The sequence below is a fragment of the Rhinatrema bivittatum genome, chromosome 3, assembly GCF_901001135.1.
Source record: "Rhinatrema bivittatum chromosome 3, aRhiBiv1.1, whole genome shotgun sequence".
NCBI classification, from domain to species: domain Eukaryota; kingdom Metazoa; phylum Chordata; class Amphibia; order Gymnophiona; family Rhinatrematidae; genus Rhinatrema; species Rhinatrema bivittatum.
This window is the reverse complement of record NC_042617.1, coordinates 48,007,210-48,026,115: the sequence shown is the minus strand read 5'-3', so window position 1 is coordinate 48,026,115 and position 18,906 is coordinate 48,007,210. Positions and strand designations below refer to the sequence as shown.

Sequence of the window (18,906 nt, the reverse complement as noted above, 5' to 3'; positions counted from 1 at the left end):
TTTGAAATATTAGTGCTAACTGATCTCCCTTTTACAAATCCCAATTGATTCTGTGTAATAAGAGAGGGAAATACAGAGCCTGGCCTATCAGCCATAATCTTTGCGACTAGCTTGGCTTCAAAATTTAGCAATGATATTGGTCGATACGATGCAGGAAATGCCGGATCTTTACCCGGTTTCTCTAGTACTGAGATGTAGGCCCTAGTAAGCTCTGGAGGGAACTGTTTTCATTGCTGGGCATCTTGATAAAATTTGGAAGATCCGGAGTGATTTGATTAAGGAGGGCTTTATAGTACTTGGCACTAAAGCCGTCCGGGCTAGATATTTACATACACCTTCTTGCTCTGGTTTCTTTATGTTGCAATCTTCAGTCAGGGAGATGTTTTCAATTTATTTAATTTTCCTTTAAGGAAAGTTGCCTTAGTAAATATGTCCAGGCCAAAAGTCATCATGATGTCATCTACTTTTCGCTAATTGTTCTGCTAAATAAGCATCACAAGAACTGTAGTGTTATCTTTTGCCGCTCATGGGGTCTACTTCGCCGCTGACCAGCTATGGGATGGGTTGCCGCCATCCGAATACTTCATGGCAGGATGCCACCACTCCTACCTCCTTCCAACGCACCAGACTCGACCACACTTAAAGGGCTTGCATCCTGTGTAGAATGAGTTGCTGCTTGTCCTGTGTTCCTAATCCTGAGCCTGCCTCATCTTTCCTGCCCTACCAGCCTCATCCTTCCAACCCTGCTGCCTCCATCCCTCTCAGTCTCTTCCTCGCCTGCCCTTGGACTGACTACCGGATTTGACCCTAGCCTGACCATTCTTGCCTGCAGGCCCACCTCTGACCTTAGACTGGACTTTGACCATTTTCAACTGCTGCTTGCCTCCAACTCAAGTCTCAGTCGGGATCTATGCCCCTACCAACTCTTGAGAGACTCATGCCTAAGGCCTGCCGGCCTCTGCAACCTGAGAGCTCAACCCAAGGGGAAAGGGGCTGATTATGTGAAGTCTATTCCTGCCAGCTCTTGGTGAGGACCACAAACCTTACATGTAGAGTTTCAAATCATCTACAAATAATAAGTGAAATATCACTAGTATGAGATTGGTCACTCTAGGATTAAGGTTAATTTCATAATCCAAGTAGCTAATTAGAGTACTCAGCGGATTTAATGCCAGACAGAACAAAAAATGTGACTGGGAATCTCCTTGAAATATTTCTCACTGGATCCTAATGTTAGAGATGACATATTGTCCACCCTTATAGTTCATATGATGTGTAGTCTGCCACATTTCGTGATAAACTTGATGTATTCTATCAGTTCAGGATTCACTTTGTTCATTTCAAGGCAATTTATTATCCAAGAGAATCTGATGCTATCAAAGGTCTTCTTAATAGTCAATCCATTCTATAGAGGTTTCAGCTATTTATATAGCTGGTCATAATGGTTTTATTCAGTATCAGCTGGTCTTTGTTTCCAGAGGCTCCTCTTTCATTACCTTTCTGTTCTGTTGCCAAGAATTTATTAGAATTGATGTGACCATACATTCTATCGGCATCAATTGCAGTGAACAGCTTATAGATTGTAGGCAAGCAGGCTATTGGTCATTAGTTTGTGGGGATGTTATTTGGCTCTCCATTTGGAAGGAGGAGTGTTATTGTTGTTAACTATTGTGGAGTTAATGCTGGCTGTCTGATCAGCTTTTTTTTTGTTTGTTTTTTGCAGTTAGTTTAATTTCCTCTGTGAGTTCTCTAGTGTACTGCTATTTCATTTTTACTAGTTATCTTCAGCTCCTAGAGATCAGCATGCAGTTCTTATTGTGTGTCTGCTTTCCTCGGGAACAGCCCCATGCTCTTAGCAAGAATACCTTTATGTTAAAAACAATGGAGGTAATTTTCAAAGGCATGTAAATATAACATACTATTGTAGCAATTTTCAAAAGGCATTTACTTGTGTAAAGTGCCTTTTCACATGTAAAACCCAGTTTTACTCAAGTAAATTTTTTGTTTTTTGTTTTTTAAATCAGGCCCAATATGTCTGTTCCTGTACATTGAACAGAGCAGTAATTGCTGTTAGAATAAAATATGTTTTATTTTAGATAGTGCTATCTGGGCATAATACAGTCCTCCAGAATTAAAATTGTGCTCCTCAGTGCCGCTCTGTGGATAGCTTCAATGAATACATAATCAAATGATCATCTTACTAAAAAATCACAAAGGGTTCATTTAGACTGAGTAAAGGCCACAGGGTTTGCATCTAACCGGGTAAAAGATTTTGCGGTGCTGCAGATAATTGTAGGCTCTCTGACACTATTTTGTATACAAATTTCATTTTAAGACTGGACACAATTGCACAGCCTTGTTAATGCATATTTTAAACTCTACAGTACTGGTTTACCTATATCACACAGTAAACAGATTTGTGTCCTCTAAAATTGCAACTTCGTTTGATAGTGTCAGGGAGTAACATTAACTTTTAAAATGTTGCTAAGGATCTCATCTGTTAAAAGGTTACATTTCATGCATTCTCATACATAAAAAAAGTAATTTTAATACTTCCAACCTTAACAGTTATAAATCGATGCAGTATTTCAAATTATTATGTAATCGTTTGCAAGCTATTTTACAAAGAATTAATATTTAGTACAGTAAGGGATAGATTTTTAAAAAGAACACGCACGCGTCCATGTGCACACGCTACCCGGCGCGCACACATGGATGCGTGATTTTATAAAGTGCATGTCGGTGCGCGCATGTCATAAAATCACGGGTGGTGCACGCAAGGGGGGCAGACATAGGCAAAAATCGTGCAGTGACACATCGTCCGGCTTCCCCAGTTCTCTTCCAGCCCGTTCCAATTAAGGAGCAGACTGAGAGGGAACTTCCCTACCCCCTATCCTACCCGTTCCCTATTCTAGGTTACCCCCCTTTTTTTTTTATTACCTTTCGCTCCTCCAAAGGAGCTGCAGCAAGTTGCGTGTGCCGGTACCCTGGCAAATGGCCGCTGTACCAGGCGCCTCTAGCCCGCCCCCTCCCCACCCCTCTGCCGAGGCCCAGATCTTGTGCGCGTAACCCCTGTTTTTTGCATGTGCGGTCCATTAAAAATAGGGCCTTAAATGACTGACTTTTGCAATTCAGTATGGGACTTATCCTGTGCAGGCTTGTTCCCTTGTGATGCATCTAAAAAAGTTATATTAGTTGTTCATTTACAATCAATTTTCTTCTCAATTAGACCAATACTATATTGTGTGCTGAGCCTAGAGTACAGGTTAACGAGCTCTTGGACACATGTTTTGGCTGCGCTAGGCTAACACCTGATGCAATAAGGGGATTAATGCGTACAAAACTTGCGTCCAAAAAAAGCACATGGCTAATAGCGCTCATCACATGTAAATGCATGTAGATGACGCTATTAGCTATTACTCCCAACGCAAAAAATCACCATGCGTCTGATGTCCGCATTTTAACACGTAAAACTTAACGCTAGCTCCAAGGGTGCAACCCTCACTATAATAACGATTGTACGGAGAGGTGGCTGGGCACGCGTGAGGAGAGCAGGCGCTCAATCATGAGCGCCCATTTTACGCGAGCCAATATGGCATCGGCCTGAATGTTTTTTGTTTTTTTTGGTTTTTTTTAATGTGACAGAGCTAAACATGCTGAGAGAGGTTAAACTGATCTTTTGCAAAGTACAAATCTTGGTGTGGAGGATAATAGATGGGAAGGAGAGGCCTTGAAAAGTGTGAAATGGTCTCAAAGTGGATAAAGCTTCCTTATGAGGAAATGAGTTCCCTCAGGTGAATGTGCGATGGACATACTGACATTGACACTGACATACTTGAGCAGAGAAATTCAAGCTAAATTCATGGCTGTTACAATAGTACCCTTTATAAATATATTCATATTGCTTACATTCTGCTAGGCACATTGTAGTACAAAAAATCTTATGTAAGGCAAAATCAATAAAACACATGGGGGGGATGGCGTGGAATCTCCTGCTTCCCCGCCCCCCAGCATAAAGACCTTGTTCTCCTCTACAACGGAGTGTCTGTAAAAGTGGTATGTTCTTGTGTCACAGTACTGAAGCCTTTGATGGTACTTATAAGATCTTCATCTGTGTACTGAAAAAGAAGACAAGAGTAATGTTTCTAACTTTAAAAAGTCTCTTTGGAGAGATGGGTAATGTTTTAAATTATGTGAGCATAGGCTGCCACAGTAACAACCTATAGAGCAATAATAAAATCTTACAGATGAGGAAAGCTGTTCCACCACCACTGAAGCTAATACAAAAGCAAATTGGTAATATGAATTTAATCACTGTAAATATCCACTGTAAGTGATTTTTTTTTATTTGTTTGTATACATATAGGCAGAGCCCCCAGTTTCCTGCAGCTGCTCAAGGGTAAATTTTGGAGCAAGAGTTACACAGTTCAGCAAAGTTTCAGAAATTATGTGGCACACTTGCATAAATTAACATAATATAAATTTCTATTCTACTTTATCAAAATAGTCATTTTTACACATTTGCCTGTGTGTCTTGATGATTTATTTTGTTCTTTTTTTTGTGAAACGGGGTTTTAGAATCAGTGCTGTGAGGGGAGAATGGGGATAGGGAGATTTGTGGGGTGGAACAGGAAAAGGAGACAAGATCTTGTCAGAGGGAGATGAACAAGGAATTGCAGGAAGAAGGGATAGTAGATGGAGGGATGAGGGGGCATCAAGGATGAGAATGAAGGGGGATTAGGAGAAAAGGAGAGAATAACAATCTCTTCATTTAAACCCCCTCCCTATGCCTTCCGATCCGCTCACTCTACACCCCCATTTGATCCACTATTATGCACTCCCATACCTCCAATCCCTTTATGCTCATATCCTCTCTGATACCCTCCCACACGGTCACACCCTCCACCTACCCTTTCTCTAACAGCTCCATCTCCTCCAGTTTTCTCATTCACACCCACACACTTTAAATATACTTTTTCACCACTGATCCCGTCTCATCAAATCAAGCCCCCCCCCCCCCCCCTTCCCTTATTCCTATTGCTGATCTCTCTCCCTTTCAATTTTTGGCCAATCCATTGGCCTGTGCAACTCTCCCCATCTCTACTGGCTGCTGCTGCCAACTGAGCCATTGTAATTGAAAAACAGTATCAGAACCACCTCTGGTCACTTCCTTTATGCCTGCAGCCCCGGGGCCAGAGAGTCACACTTTCAACAGGTGCAAAGCGCATCAACTGTCATACTCCGACCCCAACCTGCAGGCAACGAGGAAGTCGCTTGAGATGTAACTGATGCTGTTTTTCAATTACCTTGTCCGTATCAGCAGAGGCAGCCAGTAGACAAGGAGAGAGATGCGGGGGCCTCCAGATACTGCTGTTGCTCGATCTGGCCCCGGCTCTCCCATGGCAATTCTGCGGTGAGAACCTGGGAAGGCCAGATTCTGTGGCCCTTTCATTAGCCCCAGAATTGCAGGGGACTGGGAGGGGTCCAACGTATAGGCCTGTTGCACCTAAAAGACTCACTGACAGCATGTGTTGCCTCAGCTTCCCCCTAGCAAATTAGCTCAAATAAAGTCCTTAAGTGCTGTGACTGAATTTCTTTCACGTCCTTTATGCTTACTCTATGGCTATAGTATCTCTACTATACCAATGTGTCATAAAAAAAAAAAAAAGACAAAAATAAAAAGATGAACTTCAAATTTTTCATCTGTCCACATTTGGCCCAAAGGTTGAAACATTCAGCTGTCAAGCAAAAAGCTGGGATTTTTGTCATCCATTTTCTGTGAACTAGGAAGTCAATTGAAGGGAAATTCTTGCAAGTCAATTCTTGCAAGTCACATGGTAGGAGCACTGGCTGGCCGGCGCCATCTTTAAAGATGGCGCCGGCCATCCAGTGCTCCTACCATGTGACAGGGGCCGGCCAATGGCACGGATACCCTGTCACATGTTAAGTGCAAAGGGCCATCGGCGCCATGAGTGGCAGCCGACGGCCCGAGAACGGGAGATCGCTCCCGGGACCACCACTAGACCACCAGGTAATTTTAAAATGTTTTGGGGGGCTCGGGAGGGTGGGGGAAGCTAAGGGGTCATTTTTAAAGGGTCGGGTGGGTTGTTTTTTTTATCAGGCCATCGGCGCCATTTTTGAGTGGCAGCCACAATGGCGCCGATGGCCCGAGAGCGGGAGATCGGTCCCCGCACCCCCACTGGACCACCAGGTACTCGTAAAAAGTTTTGGGGGGTTTCGGGAGGGTGGGGGAAGGTAAGGGGTCAATTTTAAAGGGTCGGGCCTCACTAAAAAAAAAATTAACGATGTGAATCGGAACCGATTCTGATTCACATCACCACCGATCAGATTTTTTTCTCCCTCTAGCCGAACCTGATCGTTAAGACGATCGGGCACATGATTCACATCCCTATTTAAAATCAGTTTGAAGCAATAACATTGTTGGCTTTCTTTATCCATAACTGGAAGCAGCTTTGTAGTTCTCAAAGTTGAAATAATGTGGTTATAGCCGACTTTTTAAAGAAAAAATATTGTTGGGAGGTGGTTATATCCTCTTTGGAAATCTTTATGTAGCCCAATCCTTGGGTACACGAATTAATGAGAGGATCTGTCCCCTTGGGTTGAGGGCCAGTCTCTCGAATTTATTTTGTGAATTCAACAAGTTGGGTCATGCAGATGGTGAAGTGGACTTTGTTTGAAGCAGTGGGGCAAAATTATTTTTCCTGGCTGGTACAGGGAGAGGGTTGCCTCTCCTCCCTCCATGAACTTGTACCCCTCTATTTCTCAATTAGTGCTGCCGTACGTAAAAGTTTCACAAACAAAATTTCACCACTCACAGACTTAACCAAAATCCTAACTTGATTTTTCTGGATTTTCCAGTCAGCAACTATGCGCAATTTATCAGAGGGTAAACAGTCTGTACAGAACTCTCAGGGTTAATTGGAATCACATTCGAAATAAAATGATCATTATATTAACACTATCTGGTATCCCTGAGGTTTGAAATACCTTATTCCCAATCCACATTTGAATGGAATTTGTATCCTTAAATCACTAAACCTCCTTTTCATCCTTACAGTTTCTCCCTCTCCCTGTGGGGTACATGGAGTTTAAATCCTCACTGAGCTCCTAAGGCCACTGACCCCAAGACTACCCACTGACCTCCGATGCCCCTCTTTCTCCAGCAATGCGCACGCTTACCCAGTTTCCTCCACATTTCAGTCCTCCTTGGGCGCTCCTCCTTGTGGGTCACCCCTTCACCTCCTGCTTCAGGCTTTTTTTTCCCTCAGAGGAAGAATTGCCAGCTCTCCTTTTCCTTGGTCTCTGGCTTTCTCCCTTGGGGGGGAAAAGCCCCCGCAAGGCTCACTCCATACTGGAAGAGTCCCCAGGCCCCACCAGCCCATGAGCCTGGCTACTTCAAGACTCTGCATCCTGGAGGTCCCTCTCTTCCAAAGCTCCAACCTAGAAAGGGCAACTCCTGCCAATTTGACCCACTATTTATACCTTCCTGGGCCTCTTCCCAGTCCTCTTAAGAGGGCAACCTCATCAAAAACCCTTAACCCTTGATGCCATAAAATATCCCAGAAACCACATCCCATTGATCCCATGTCACACAAAATGCAATCCACAGGACACTTAGTAGGTACTGCCAGGTGCAAAATATTCAAACATTTTCCATAACACTTCAAACAACGAAAAATCCTTGTCTCTTGCTTACCCAAAATATCTTATTCTACTAAACGAGAATGGGGCACAATTGAGGTGGGGGGGGGGGGGGGGGTCCTCCTAACAATTATAAAATTGAGATTCTGTCTGTATATAGGTGTGGAGACAATGTAAATATTTACAAAGGAGAGCTATGAAAATTAAATGATTCTGAAAACAACTCTTCCATCCATAAATCTGGCTGCAAAATGATTAATTTTCAGTTCACTGCCACATGAAACTCACCATTCCACTGTTGCGACTGTGGATAATCGTATCCCACACAGAATCCTCAATTAATGACTTTCTGTCATGGAAATCGATAAACTGACTGGCACCAAGTTGCAGGGAATTCTGGGAGTAGGTCAGACTTAGCTGACTTTGACTTGGTATTCGGAGTATGGACATATTCCTCCCACTCTGATTGCTTATGTGAGAGTCTGATCCTTGGACTTTTGTCTCTGTCAGATCCTACAAATAAAGGCTTTATTAGAAATGTAATTTAAGGAAAAAAAAAAAAAAGAAAATGGTTTTACAAAATATATAATTTGCATAGTGATGCAACAGAAAATTTTGCTGGTAAAATTAATCCTTCCTATCGCACCACAATCCTGTTTAAGATTTTTTCAGTTGTAGCCAGTGCCAGCTTTAGGGTAGGGTGAGCAGGATGAGCGCCTGCCAGCTGGAGTCAGCACAATACTGTTCCCTGTGTTGTGGGCATGTGCGAGCAAGCAGGGTTTCTTGTGTGGTCATGCCTACCATGCCTCAAATCCCACAGACCCAGGCTGTGGCAGGAGATCAGAAGGAGCAGTGGGAGCCCATGCCACTGCTACTGACACTCCTCCTAGTCGGCGTCTACCATGCAAGCATGTTCAAAACTCACAGGCTCTCACTTCCTGTTGGGAGAAGCAAGAAGAATATACTGGGGGGAGAGCTGCAGAAAAGGCAGGAGGCATATGCTGGGGACAGGAGAGTGGTTAAAAAGCAGGGGAGAGGATGATGGGGAGGATAGTATGAGGCAAGAAGTGGGTTCAAGGGGAGGGTGTAAGAGTCAGGGGGTAGATTCAGAGTGAGGAGGGACACCCAGCCTGGCCAGCCACTTACTTATATTCAGCCCGATACTGTAAAACCGCGGGAGAGCGGACGAACGCCCGCTCTCCCGGCGCACGCACCGGCCCTTGGCCGGTGCGAGCGATCCAGTATGCAAATTAGGCGACGCGGTGCAAACGAGGAAAAGGAGGCGCTAGGGACACTAGCGCGTCCCTAGCGCCTCCTTTTGGCCTGGAGCGGCGGCTGTCAGCGGGTTTGACAGCCGACGCTCAATTTTGCCGGCGTCTGTTCTCGAGCCCGCTGACAGCCATGGGCTCGGAAACCGGACGCCGGCAAAATTGAGCGTCCGGTTTTCGGCCCGACAGCCGCGGGCCGAATTCAAATTTTTATTTTTATTTTTTTTACTTTTTTTTACTTTTCGGGACCTCCGACTTAATATCGCTATGATATTAAGTCGGAGGGTGCACAGAAAAGCAGTTTTTACTGCTTTTCTGTGCACTTTCCTGGCGCTGGAAGAAATTAGCGCCGACCTTTGGGTCGGCGCTAATTTCTTAGAGTAAAATGTGCGGCTTGGCTGCACATTTTACTTACTGGATCCCGCGCGCATACCTAATAGGGCCATCAACATGCATTTGCATGTTGAGGGCGCTATTAGGTGCCGCGGGTGGGCCGCGTGTTTTCCTCCCCTTACTGAATAAGGGGTAAGGGAAAACACGCGTCCAGAGCAGGCTGACAGTGCGCTCCGACGGAGCACGCTTTACTGTATCGACCTGATAGTGAGAACTTTCATACACAGCCCTCCCCGCCTCTTGCTAATCCATGCCAAATATAAGGGGTGGGGGTCACAATCAGTGATTTTCGGCAAGAGTGCCATTTGCTCCTGAGTCAGCCTGATTGGACTAGCTCATAAGAATATAAGATATGCCATATCCTTTTTCCAACAGTGGCCAATCCAAGTCACATGTACCTGGCAAGTACCAAAACATTAGATAAATCACAAGCTACTATTGCTTATTAATTACTAGGGGTGTGCATTCGTTTTGAACTTAAATGGAAAACGCAACTTATTTTTTTTTTTTAACTTAAAAAAGTGATGAGGCGTAAATGATCGGATTTCCAACTTATTCAACATAGCTATGTTGAATAAGTTGGAAATCGCGATTGTTGATCTAAATAAAAATTTAAACCCCTCACCCTCCTTAATCCCCCCCCCCCAAGTCTTACCAAAACTCCCCAAGCTGGCCAAAAGTTCCGTGAGGGTCCGGGAGCGGACGCGTGGGGAATCACGTGACATCCGCGTCACTCCGACGTGACGCCGACGTCACGTGGTCCATCGCGGTTCCCCTCCCGGAACCCTCGTTGGGCCCAAAAGGCACTTTTGGCCAGCTTGGGGGGGCCTCCTGACCTCACCGCTACAGCACACCCACCTCACACACTCAATGATGCATCCACTCCCCATCCCCATCATACAACACGTTTATCGCAACCTTAGAAAAAACCCCACCCCTACCCTGACACACGTCACTCCGACGTGGCGCCGACGTCACGTGATTCCCCTCGGGTTCGCTCCCGGAACCCTCGTTGGGCCCAAAAGGAACTTTTGGCCAGCTTGGGGGGGCCTCCTGACCCCCCCAAGCTGGCCAAAAGTGCCTTTTGGGCCCAACAAGGGGTCCGGGAGCGAACCCGAGGGGAATCACGTGACGCCGCGTCACTCCGACGTGGCGCCGACGTCACGTGATTCCCCTCGGGTTCGCTCCCGGAACCCTCGTTGGGCCCAACGAGGGTTCCGGGAGCGAACCTGAGGGGAATCACGTGACGTCGGCGCCACGTCGGAGTGACGTGTGTTAGGGTAGGGGTGGGGTTTTTTCTAAGGTTGCGATAAACGTGTTGTATGATGGGGATGGGGAGTGGATGCATCATTGAGTGTGTGAGGTGGGTGTGCTGTAGCGGTGAGGTCAGGAGGCCCCCCCAAGCTGGCCAAAAGTTCCTTTTGGGCCCAATGAGGGTTCCGGGAGCGGACCCGCGGGGAATCACGTGACGCCGCGTCACTCCGACGTGGCGCCGACGTCACGTGCTCCTTGCAAAGGAGTTCAGAAATGGCGTCCTGACCCCGCTGGACCACCAGGGAGTTTTGGTAAGTCTTGGGGGGGGGGGGGGATTAAGGCGGGTTAGGGGTTTAAATTTTTATTTGCACATATGGACATAGACTCAACTTATGGAATTCTCCATATGTCCATATTGACCGCAAATGACCCCCCCTTTCGACTTATGGACTTATGAACTTAAACTTTTGGTCTGCACATCCCTATTAATTACCATCATAGCAGTTTATGGATTTATCCTCTAGAAACTTATCCAAACCTTTTTTAAACCCAGTTACCCTAACTGCTGTAACCACATCATCTGCCAATGAATTCCAGAGCTTAACTATGCGCTGAGTGAAAAAGAATTTTCTTCAATTTGTTTTAATTGACTACTTGCTAATTTCATGGAGTGCCCTCTGGTCCTTCTATTATCTGAGAGAGTAAATAACCAATTTACATTAACTTCAATTACTTGTTCAAGTCCTTTCATGATTTTGTAGACTTCTGTCATATCGCCCCTCAGTCATCTCTTCTCCAAACTGAACAGCCCTGACTTCTTTAGCCTTTTCTCTTAGAGCAGCCGTTCCATACCCCTTATTTTGGTCACCCTTCTCTGCACTTTCTCCAGTGCAGCTATATCCTTTTTGAGATGCAGTGACCAGAACTGAACACAGTATTCAAGGTGCTCTAAATGTGAGATACCCATAGTTAACTACAGTTTTTAAGGACTGCAGATAGCTCTGTATTTCAGGCTATGCATGATTAATAATTATGAGATATTTGTAAAATTAATGTCTATGAAAAAGTTAATGAACATAGTTTAGTTATCCTGATAACCAGTGCTTTTAGTGATCCTTGAGGACAGAGTTGGCCAGTTTCACACTCTATCAGTCAGAGCCGTGCGTGCCCGAAAAAAAAAATGGCGGTGGGGCCGCAGGAGCGGGAGGAGCAGTAGCGACGAAAAAATGGCGGTGGGGCCGCAGGAGCGGGAGGAGCAGTAGCGACGAAAAAATGGCGGTGGGGCCGCAGGAGCGGCGGTGGCCGCGAAGCAGGAGTGGGAGGAGCAGGAGCGGCGGCAGGCGCGATGACGAGCAGGAGCGGGAGGAGAAGCAGCGGCGCCGCGTGCGGGAGTGACAGGCCCCCGAGATCTGCCGGCAGGAGCGGGAGGAGAAGCAGTGGCGCCGCGCGTGGGAGTGACAGCCCCCCCCGAGATCTGCCGGCAGGAGCGGGAGGAGAAGGAGCAGCGGCGCCGCGCGCGCGGGAGGGACACCCCCTCCGAGATCTGCCGGTTGTGGATGATCTTAAAGGGGAGGGGATTGAGAGAGGGGAGCGTGACTGAGGAGAGGGAGGGGAAGGTGAGAGAGGGAGGGGGTGAGAGAGGGAGGGAAGGTGGTGAGGGGGTGAGAGAGGGAGCGAGGGAAGGTGAGGGGGTGGAGAGAGGGAGGGAGGGAAGGTGGGAAGGTGAGGGGGTGAGAGAGGGAGGGAGGGAAGGTGAGGGGGAGGGAGGGAGGGAGGAGGAAGGTGAGAGAGAGGGAAGTGAGAGGGAGGGGGGAGAGAGTGAAGGAGGAGGGAGAATGAGGGGGAGGGAGTGGGAAGGAAACGGACGGAGCCCGTTGTTACGGGCTTAACGGCTAGTATAAAATAAAGGACCCAGCCTGGGACCCTAACTGAATAGTGCTATTTCTTATATTTTTCTTTATCTTATTAAGTGCACAAAAATGTAATAAGCATCTATATTTTATATTCCGAGAAATAGTTTTATCACTTAAGACCATATTTATCAACTTAAAGGTAATGCATTAGTTTATACTAGCAACTGGGGATTGTAATAAGTGCAGCTGTAATCCTTTCATCCAATAATTTGGTTTTCAAAGAGAATATTTTATGGATATTTTTTTCAAACTCAGATGAAAAATTTGTGCTGTAAATTTATTTGAATATTCATTTTTTGCAAGATAAAATAAATAGGGCAGGAGTTTCTTGTGTGTACTCTCTTGTGAACAAGGGTTAGTTTAAAGAGGGCTACAGCTTCATATTGTCTGCTTCAATGACTAACCTACATTAATGATCCCATATTCTAACAGGTTTTTTCCCTTTTTGTGCCTAAGATAGAAATATGAAACTGCTTTTGAAAGAGCATCTGTAAACTTCAATGCACAAGAGAAATCTAGGGCAGGTTCATACCATTTATTTGTCATTTTTATGGATGAATCACTCTAAAGGACATGGAACGGCTCCCCTATGAGGAAAGGCTAAAGGGGTTAGGGCTGTTCAGCTTGGAGAAGACACGGCTGAGGGGGGATATGATAGAGGTCTACAAAATCATGAAAGGGCTTGAATGGGTAAATGTGAATCGGTTATTTACTCTTTTGGATAATAGGACTAGGGGGTGTGGAATTTAGAGTAAAAAAAACCCTTTTTGGGGGTTCTGAGGTCTCCATATTATAGGTCAGCTATATTGAGAAACAGTGGAACATTTTACATTTTATTCTGCAGAGCTAGTTGTTTTCTGTTCTCTAAGTTGTTGTTATCTTAGAAAAAGGTTTATTTTTAGAGAGGCTTTAGACAGTAGCCATAACATAGGGCTAGCAACATCTCTACCGCAAAAAGTATTTGCAACTGACACCCAGCATGATCTGGTTGGTGAAACCTAGAATGGCTGAAAAAGGGGTGTTGCTTAAGTATTTGGGCTTAGTTACATGAGGCAACAACCAAAAGAATGATGCATTGATTGGTTATATGTTCTGCTAATGAAGAATTAGAAGATATTAGCCCCGGTCTAATTTGTATAGGGTCAGAGGGAGAGAGCAACTTGCTAATACCATGTAGTTAGTTTTTCTAAATAAATGAAAAGAAAAAAAGAAACCGAAGATGAAATGTTGGCTTCTTTCAAGCAGAATTGTGTTTATTTACTAGATAAGTTAGACAAACTGAAAGTTGCTCAATGGAAATGAATAATGTCAGGGTCCTCTGTCAGCTGCAATTAAGCTGCCAGGACTATTTGGGCCATAAATCTGACAGCGGTATTCCATGAAGTTAGCAAGTAGCACATTTAAAACAAATTGGAGAAAATTCTTTTTCTCTCAATGCACAATTAAGCACTGGAATTCATTGCCAGAGGATGTGGTTAAGGCAGTTAGTGTAGCTGGGTTTAAAAAAGGTTTGGATAATTTCCTGGAGAAGACCATAAATTGCTATCAATATGGAATAGCCACTGCTTTTTGCTGGCTTTAGTAGCTTGGGATCTATTTAATATTTGGATGCTTGCCATTTATTTGTGACTTGGATTGGCCACTATTGGAAACAGGATACTGGGCTTGATGGATTCTTGGTTGACCCATTATGGCATATCTTATTTTCTTATATAAGGGCTTACTTACTAAACCACAAAATTGCAATAATGCATGTTATTGGACAACAGCATTGTTGTCAGATAATGTGTGTTTATTAGGGGATCTCACAGCTTATGGCAGGCACAAATCAGCACAAGAAGTAAACATAATGAGCTCTTTTACATGCAGAGAAGCTTTTTACCATGCCATCTAGTAGCACAGTTAGAAAAAGTCTTTCATAAGCTGCCCTACTCCAGGAACGTTAGCTACACCTCAAGACATCTAGGTAACTTGCCCATGGGATTACCACCAGGTTAAGGTTCCTGGTGATGCTGCCAGGCAACTGGCTTAAAGGGACCACAGAGCCCTGTAATATCTGCTTCCCCCCCCCCCCCCTGCCCAAAATCTCTGGTGGCCTGTGGGGTTAAAGCAAATGTCCCTGAGCTGGCTCCACCCACTCCCAAACTGGCACAAAATTTTTTTTAAATTGCCTTTGATTAAGCCTGAACCCTGGCTTCTAAACTCCATCCCCATTATAATATTCTCCCCCCCGCCACCTCAAATCCCTCAGTTTACCACAAAAGCTGCAGTGACAAAAGGTGCCAAGAGTAATTCCCACATACTCCTGTCCTACTATTGCCAAAATACAAAATGATGCCAGCTGACCTGCGACTCCCCTTTGACCCAAGGATCAGCCAATGCAAATTTGTATTATGGTAACAGGAGGGGCAGCAGGAGCAAATGGGGATCATTTCTGCCCCCTTTCATCACTACAGCTTCTAGGGTAAATTGTGAGTCTTTTTGTTTTTTGAGGTGGAGTTTGGAGGCCTGGGAGGAGGGTTAATCAAAGGCATTTTTTAAAATTGGGGGAGTGGTTAGCCCGCAGACATTTGATTCACCCCCAGATTACCAGTGATTTAGGCCCAGGGTAAATAATGTTTTAGAATTTAAATCTCTGTGCACAGAAAAAAAACAAAAACGTGGTGGGGCCCAGAACTGTCCTGTAAAAAGGCAGATAGAAGAAAACCCGACAATGATTGCAGGTTTATGGGAATGTCTAGTCCCCTGTAGCAAAATGATCTTCACTTCCCTTTTATTTTGTTTCTTTTTTTTCCCCAAGCAACGTCCCTTTTGGCTGAGGAGAAGGGGGAAAAAAAAAACCCTAAACAGGCTTGAATGTACTCTTTTTCCTTGCCATTAAGACCTCAGATTTCCAGCTGTGCTTTTATCAGGCTACAGCAGCATTGGGTCTGATTAGTTCTCTAAGATAAAGTCCTCTTCTAAATTTCTTGTCACTTTTCTATTAGGCACACCAAGGGAAGTCCTGAGCTGCAGTTGTGATTCTGTATGCATGCTGTAACTCCAACTTTATCTGTGAGATGCTTTGCTTCTGGTCCCTCTGCTGCACAGCTCTGAGCCACACCCCAGAAAAAAAATCCAGGTAGTAGAACAAAAATGTGCCTTTTTTCCCCTCCAGTTTCACTCCCCATAGGTGCAACAGTCTCTCTTTTTTCTTCCTGGCTTCTGGCCAGCTCTCATAGGCTAACCAGAGTCAGGTGGTCACATCTTTCTGGCTCTCCAACAAGCAAATCCTGTGTCTAACATACAGACAGTTTCTTTGGCATCTCTCTTCTTTTTTTTTTTTTTTATTTACTCTTTATTGAAATTATAACATTTAAACAATGACATAATTTAAGAAAATAAAATAATAATCATATATTAATACATAAAAAATGTACCAATCAAGCAATTATACAATTATATAGTCCACATCTAGAGGTTGGAAGCAAAACAATAACCTGAAAACAGTATCCATTTCTTTATTGCAACCTACTTTCCCCTTCCGCCCCTCTAACTGCAATTACCTGAAATTCAATTTTATCTCTAAGAAATTGATCCAAATGCATAGGATCTACAAACACAAATTTTTTATTCTGGTAAGTTACTAAACACTTACATGGGTATTTTAAGAAATAACTAGCTCCTATGTCTAAAACCTTCTGTTTATAAGACAAAAATAGCTTCTGGCGAGCCTGGGTGGCTTTGGAAACGTCCGGAAAAATTTGGACTTTTTGTCCACAAAAAACTACATGTTTATTTTGAAAATATTTTTGGAAAACCAAATCTCTCTCTGATTTTAAAGAAAATGAAACCACCAAAGTAGCTCTGGATGCTATATTATCAGCTGAATCTTCCAGGAATGTAGTGATGCCTGGACTTTCCAGGACATCCATTCCCCCTTCCTGTGCTGTTATCTTTCTCCTATTTGGAATATAGTAGATTTTTGATAGAACAGGTATTCTATCTTCTTCAAAGGATAGAATATCACACATATATTTCTTAAATAATTCCTTGGAGGAAAGCAGGCGGGTAATCGGAAAATTAAGAAAACGTAAATTATTAATTCTTATTTCATTCTCTAGCTGCTCAATCTGGTTATGAAGAAATAAATTATCCTTAACAAAGGACGTACATACATTTTGCAAAGAACCAGACTGAGCACTAAATGTAGAAATAGAAGTAGCAAAATTATTTAACCTATTATCATGTTCCAATAACTTATCTCTCGTCTGAGATGAGAAATTATGAATTTGAGAAATAGTACTAGTCACTTTCTTGTCTACCTGAGAGATAAGTCTCCACAGATCCAACAACGAGACATTTTCTGGTTCTGCACTTACCCCAACTGACTCAGTTATAGAAGGTATTACAACAGGTAAAGGCAAAAGGGATAAATTAGTAATAACCGATTCAATACGAGGAGTACCTCTGCTATCCGCTCCCCCAAGTCCTTCCACCCCTAATAGTGAGTGGTGGTTACCCTGGGGGGTGGTAACAGTTGCCCCTGGAAGTGTCCCGCTGTCCAATTGCAAGGCTACTGGTTGTAGGGGTGGTTGCACAGGGCCGGGACTCAAAGATATCCCCGAGGGTGACCCATTCCCCAAAGAGTCCTTCATGGACAACTCACCGAGATGTACCACATGATCGTCCATTGGCCCACACTTTATCGATGTGGAGGGTATAGGCAAAGAGGTCCAGGTCTTTGATTTTCTTTTCTTCCCCATTTTTCCTCCCAGGGGCGTGCCCCTTTGGCGCACGGCTTCGGCTGCGCGCCTGCGGCTGTGCGCCGCTGTGCCCCTGATTTTATAGTTCTTCCGGGGTCCTCCCAGCGACGTCAGGGCTCACGAGGGGGGGCGTTCCTCTTCCTCGCTTTCTCCTTTCGTCGGCACGGCCAGCTGTCTCTCACCTCGGGGATCCTCCTCCTCCTCCCTGGATTCAGGTATCGGCTTCCTCCCTGGGTTCCACGCCGCTGTGCCCCTGATTTTATAGTTCTTCCGGGGTCCTCCCAGCGACGTCAGGGCTCACGAGGGGGGCGTTCCTCTTCCTTGCTTTCTCCTTTCGTTGGCATGGCCAGCTGTCTCTCACCTCGGGGATCCTCCTCCTCCTCCCTGGATTCAGGTATTGGCTTCCTCCCTGGGTTCCACGCCGCTGTGCCCCTGATTTTATAGTTCTTCCGGGGTCCTCCCAGCGACATCAGGGCTCACGAGGGGGGCGTTCCTCTTCCTCGCTTTCTCCTTTCGTCGGCACGGCCAGCTGTCTCTCACCTCGGGGATCCTCCTCCTCCTCCCTGGATTCAGGTATCGGCTTCCTCCCTCTGGCATCTCTCTTCTGACAGCTGGGAGGAAACTAGTGGGCTTGGCAGTGGTTAATGCCACGTTGGAAGGTCCGAGACATAGTTTTATCGGTTCAGTCTTAAACATTTTCCCAATTCGGGATGCCAACATAATGTAAGTTCAGAGGGGTAGGGCTCTGAACTTATGAAACCCTGCCACAGTAGTTTCCTGTGTGATTGAGGAAAATATGGAGGTCCATATTCAAAAGCCATTTAGATGGATAACATAATTGTTATCATCCTAAATGGCTTGCCCGGCTATATTTAGCCCTTATCCGGCTGAATTCTAGCCAGGCAACTAGTTATCCGGCTAGAATTTAGTTTGATAAGAAGGGGGCGTTCTGAGGACGGGCAAAATGTGTTCTGAGGAGAAGTGAAATTAGTTGCATAAGTTAAAGTGGCTAACTCCAATATTCAGAGTTAGCCGCTAAACTTATGAGTGTAACTCTGGGCAGCACTGCCCCTCGAGCTGACACAACGTCATAGGAGGCGGAGAGCTGCAAAGGCCTGAAAACTTCCTGCAGGCCCCAGGCGCTGCGTGCCGAAGGAGCGCGACTAAGGAGCCTGCCCCTTAGTTGAGCCCCTTGGTGTCTCCCCTGTGTCCTTTGGATCTCCCCGTGAACCCCATCTCCCCTCCACCAAGTACCACATACCACTTCACGCTACACTCTACCCTCACCGCTATAGCACACCCACCTCACACACTCAATGATGCATCCACTCCCCATCCCCATCATACAACACGTTTATCGCAACCTTAGAAAAAACCCCACCCCTACCCTAACACACAAACCAAAATCACTTATTCCCATCATGACCTCCCCCCTCACACAACTCCTTGGACTCACACTCTTCTCACTCACTCTCTTCAATGCCCAATCCCTAGTGAAAAAACCCCACATACTCAATGACTTCTTATTAGAATCAAAGCCAGACATCTGCACAAACACAGAAATCTGGCTCAAACACACTGACATAGCACTACTAAACCAACTACCATCACATCTCTACAACATTTACGCTCTACCCAGACCCAAAAAAAGAGGGGGCGGCCTTCTCCTCG

General features: G+C 45.1%; 1 protein-coding gene across 4 annotated transcripts in view; it reads right to left on the bottom strand.

Moving 5' to 3' along the window:
* Positions 1–3,607: 3,607 nt before the first annotated feature.
* Positions 3,608–18,906, bottom strand: part of LOC115088491 (usherin-like) — a 54,880-nt gene continuing 39,581 nt past the window's right edge. For all 4 annotated transcript variants that reach the window (XM_029596755.1, XM_029596758.1, XM_029596757.1 and 1 more), the window contains 2 exons: positions 7,951–8,175; positions 3,608–4,118 (listed from right to left, as the gene is read on the bottom strand). In XM_029596755.1, coding sequence (XP_029452615.1) covers positions 4,032–4,118; positions 7,951–8,175 — 312 coding nt within the window. In that variant the 3' untranslated portion in view covers positions 3,608–4,031. The remainder of the gene's footprint in view (positions 4,119–7,950; positions 8,176–18,906) is intronic.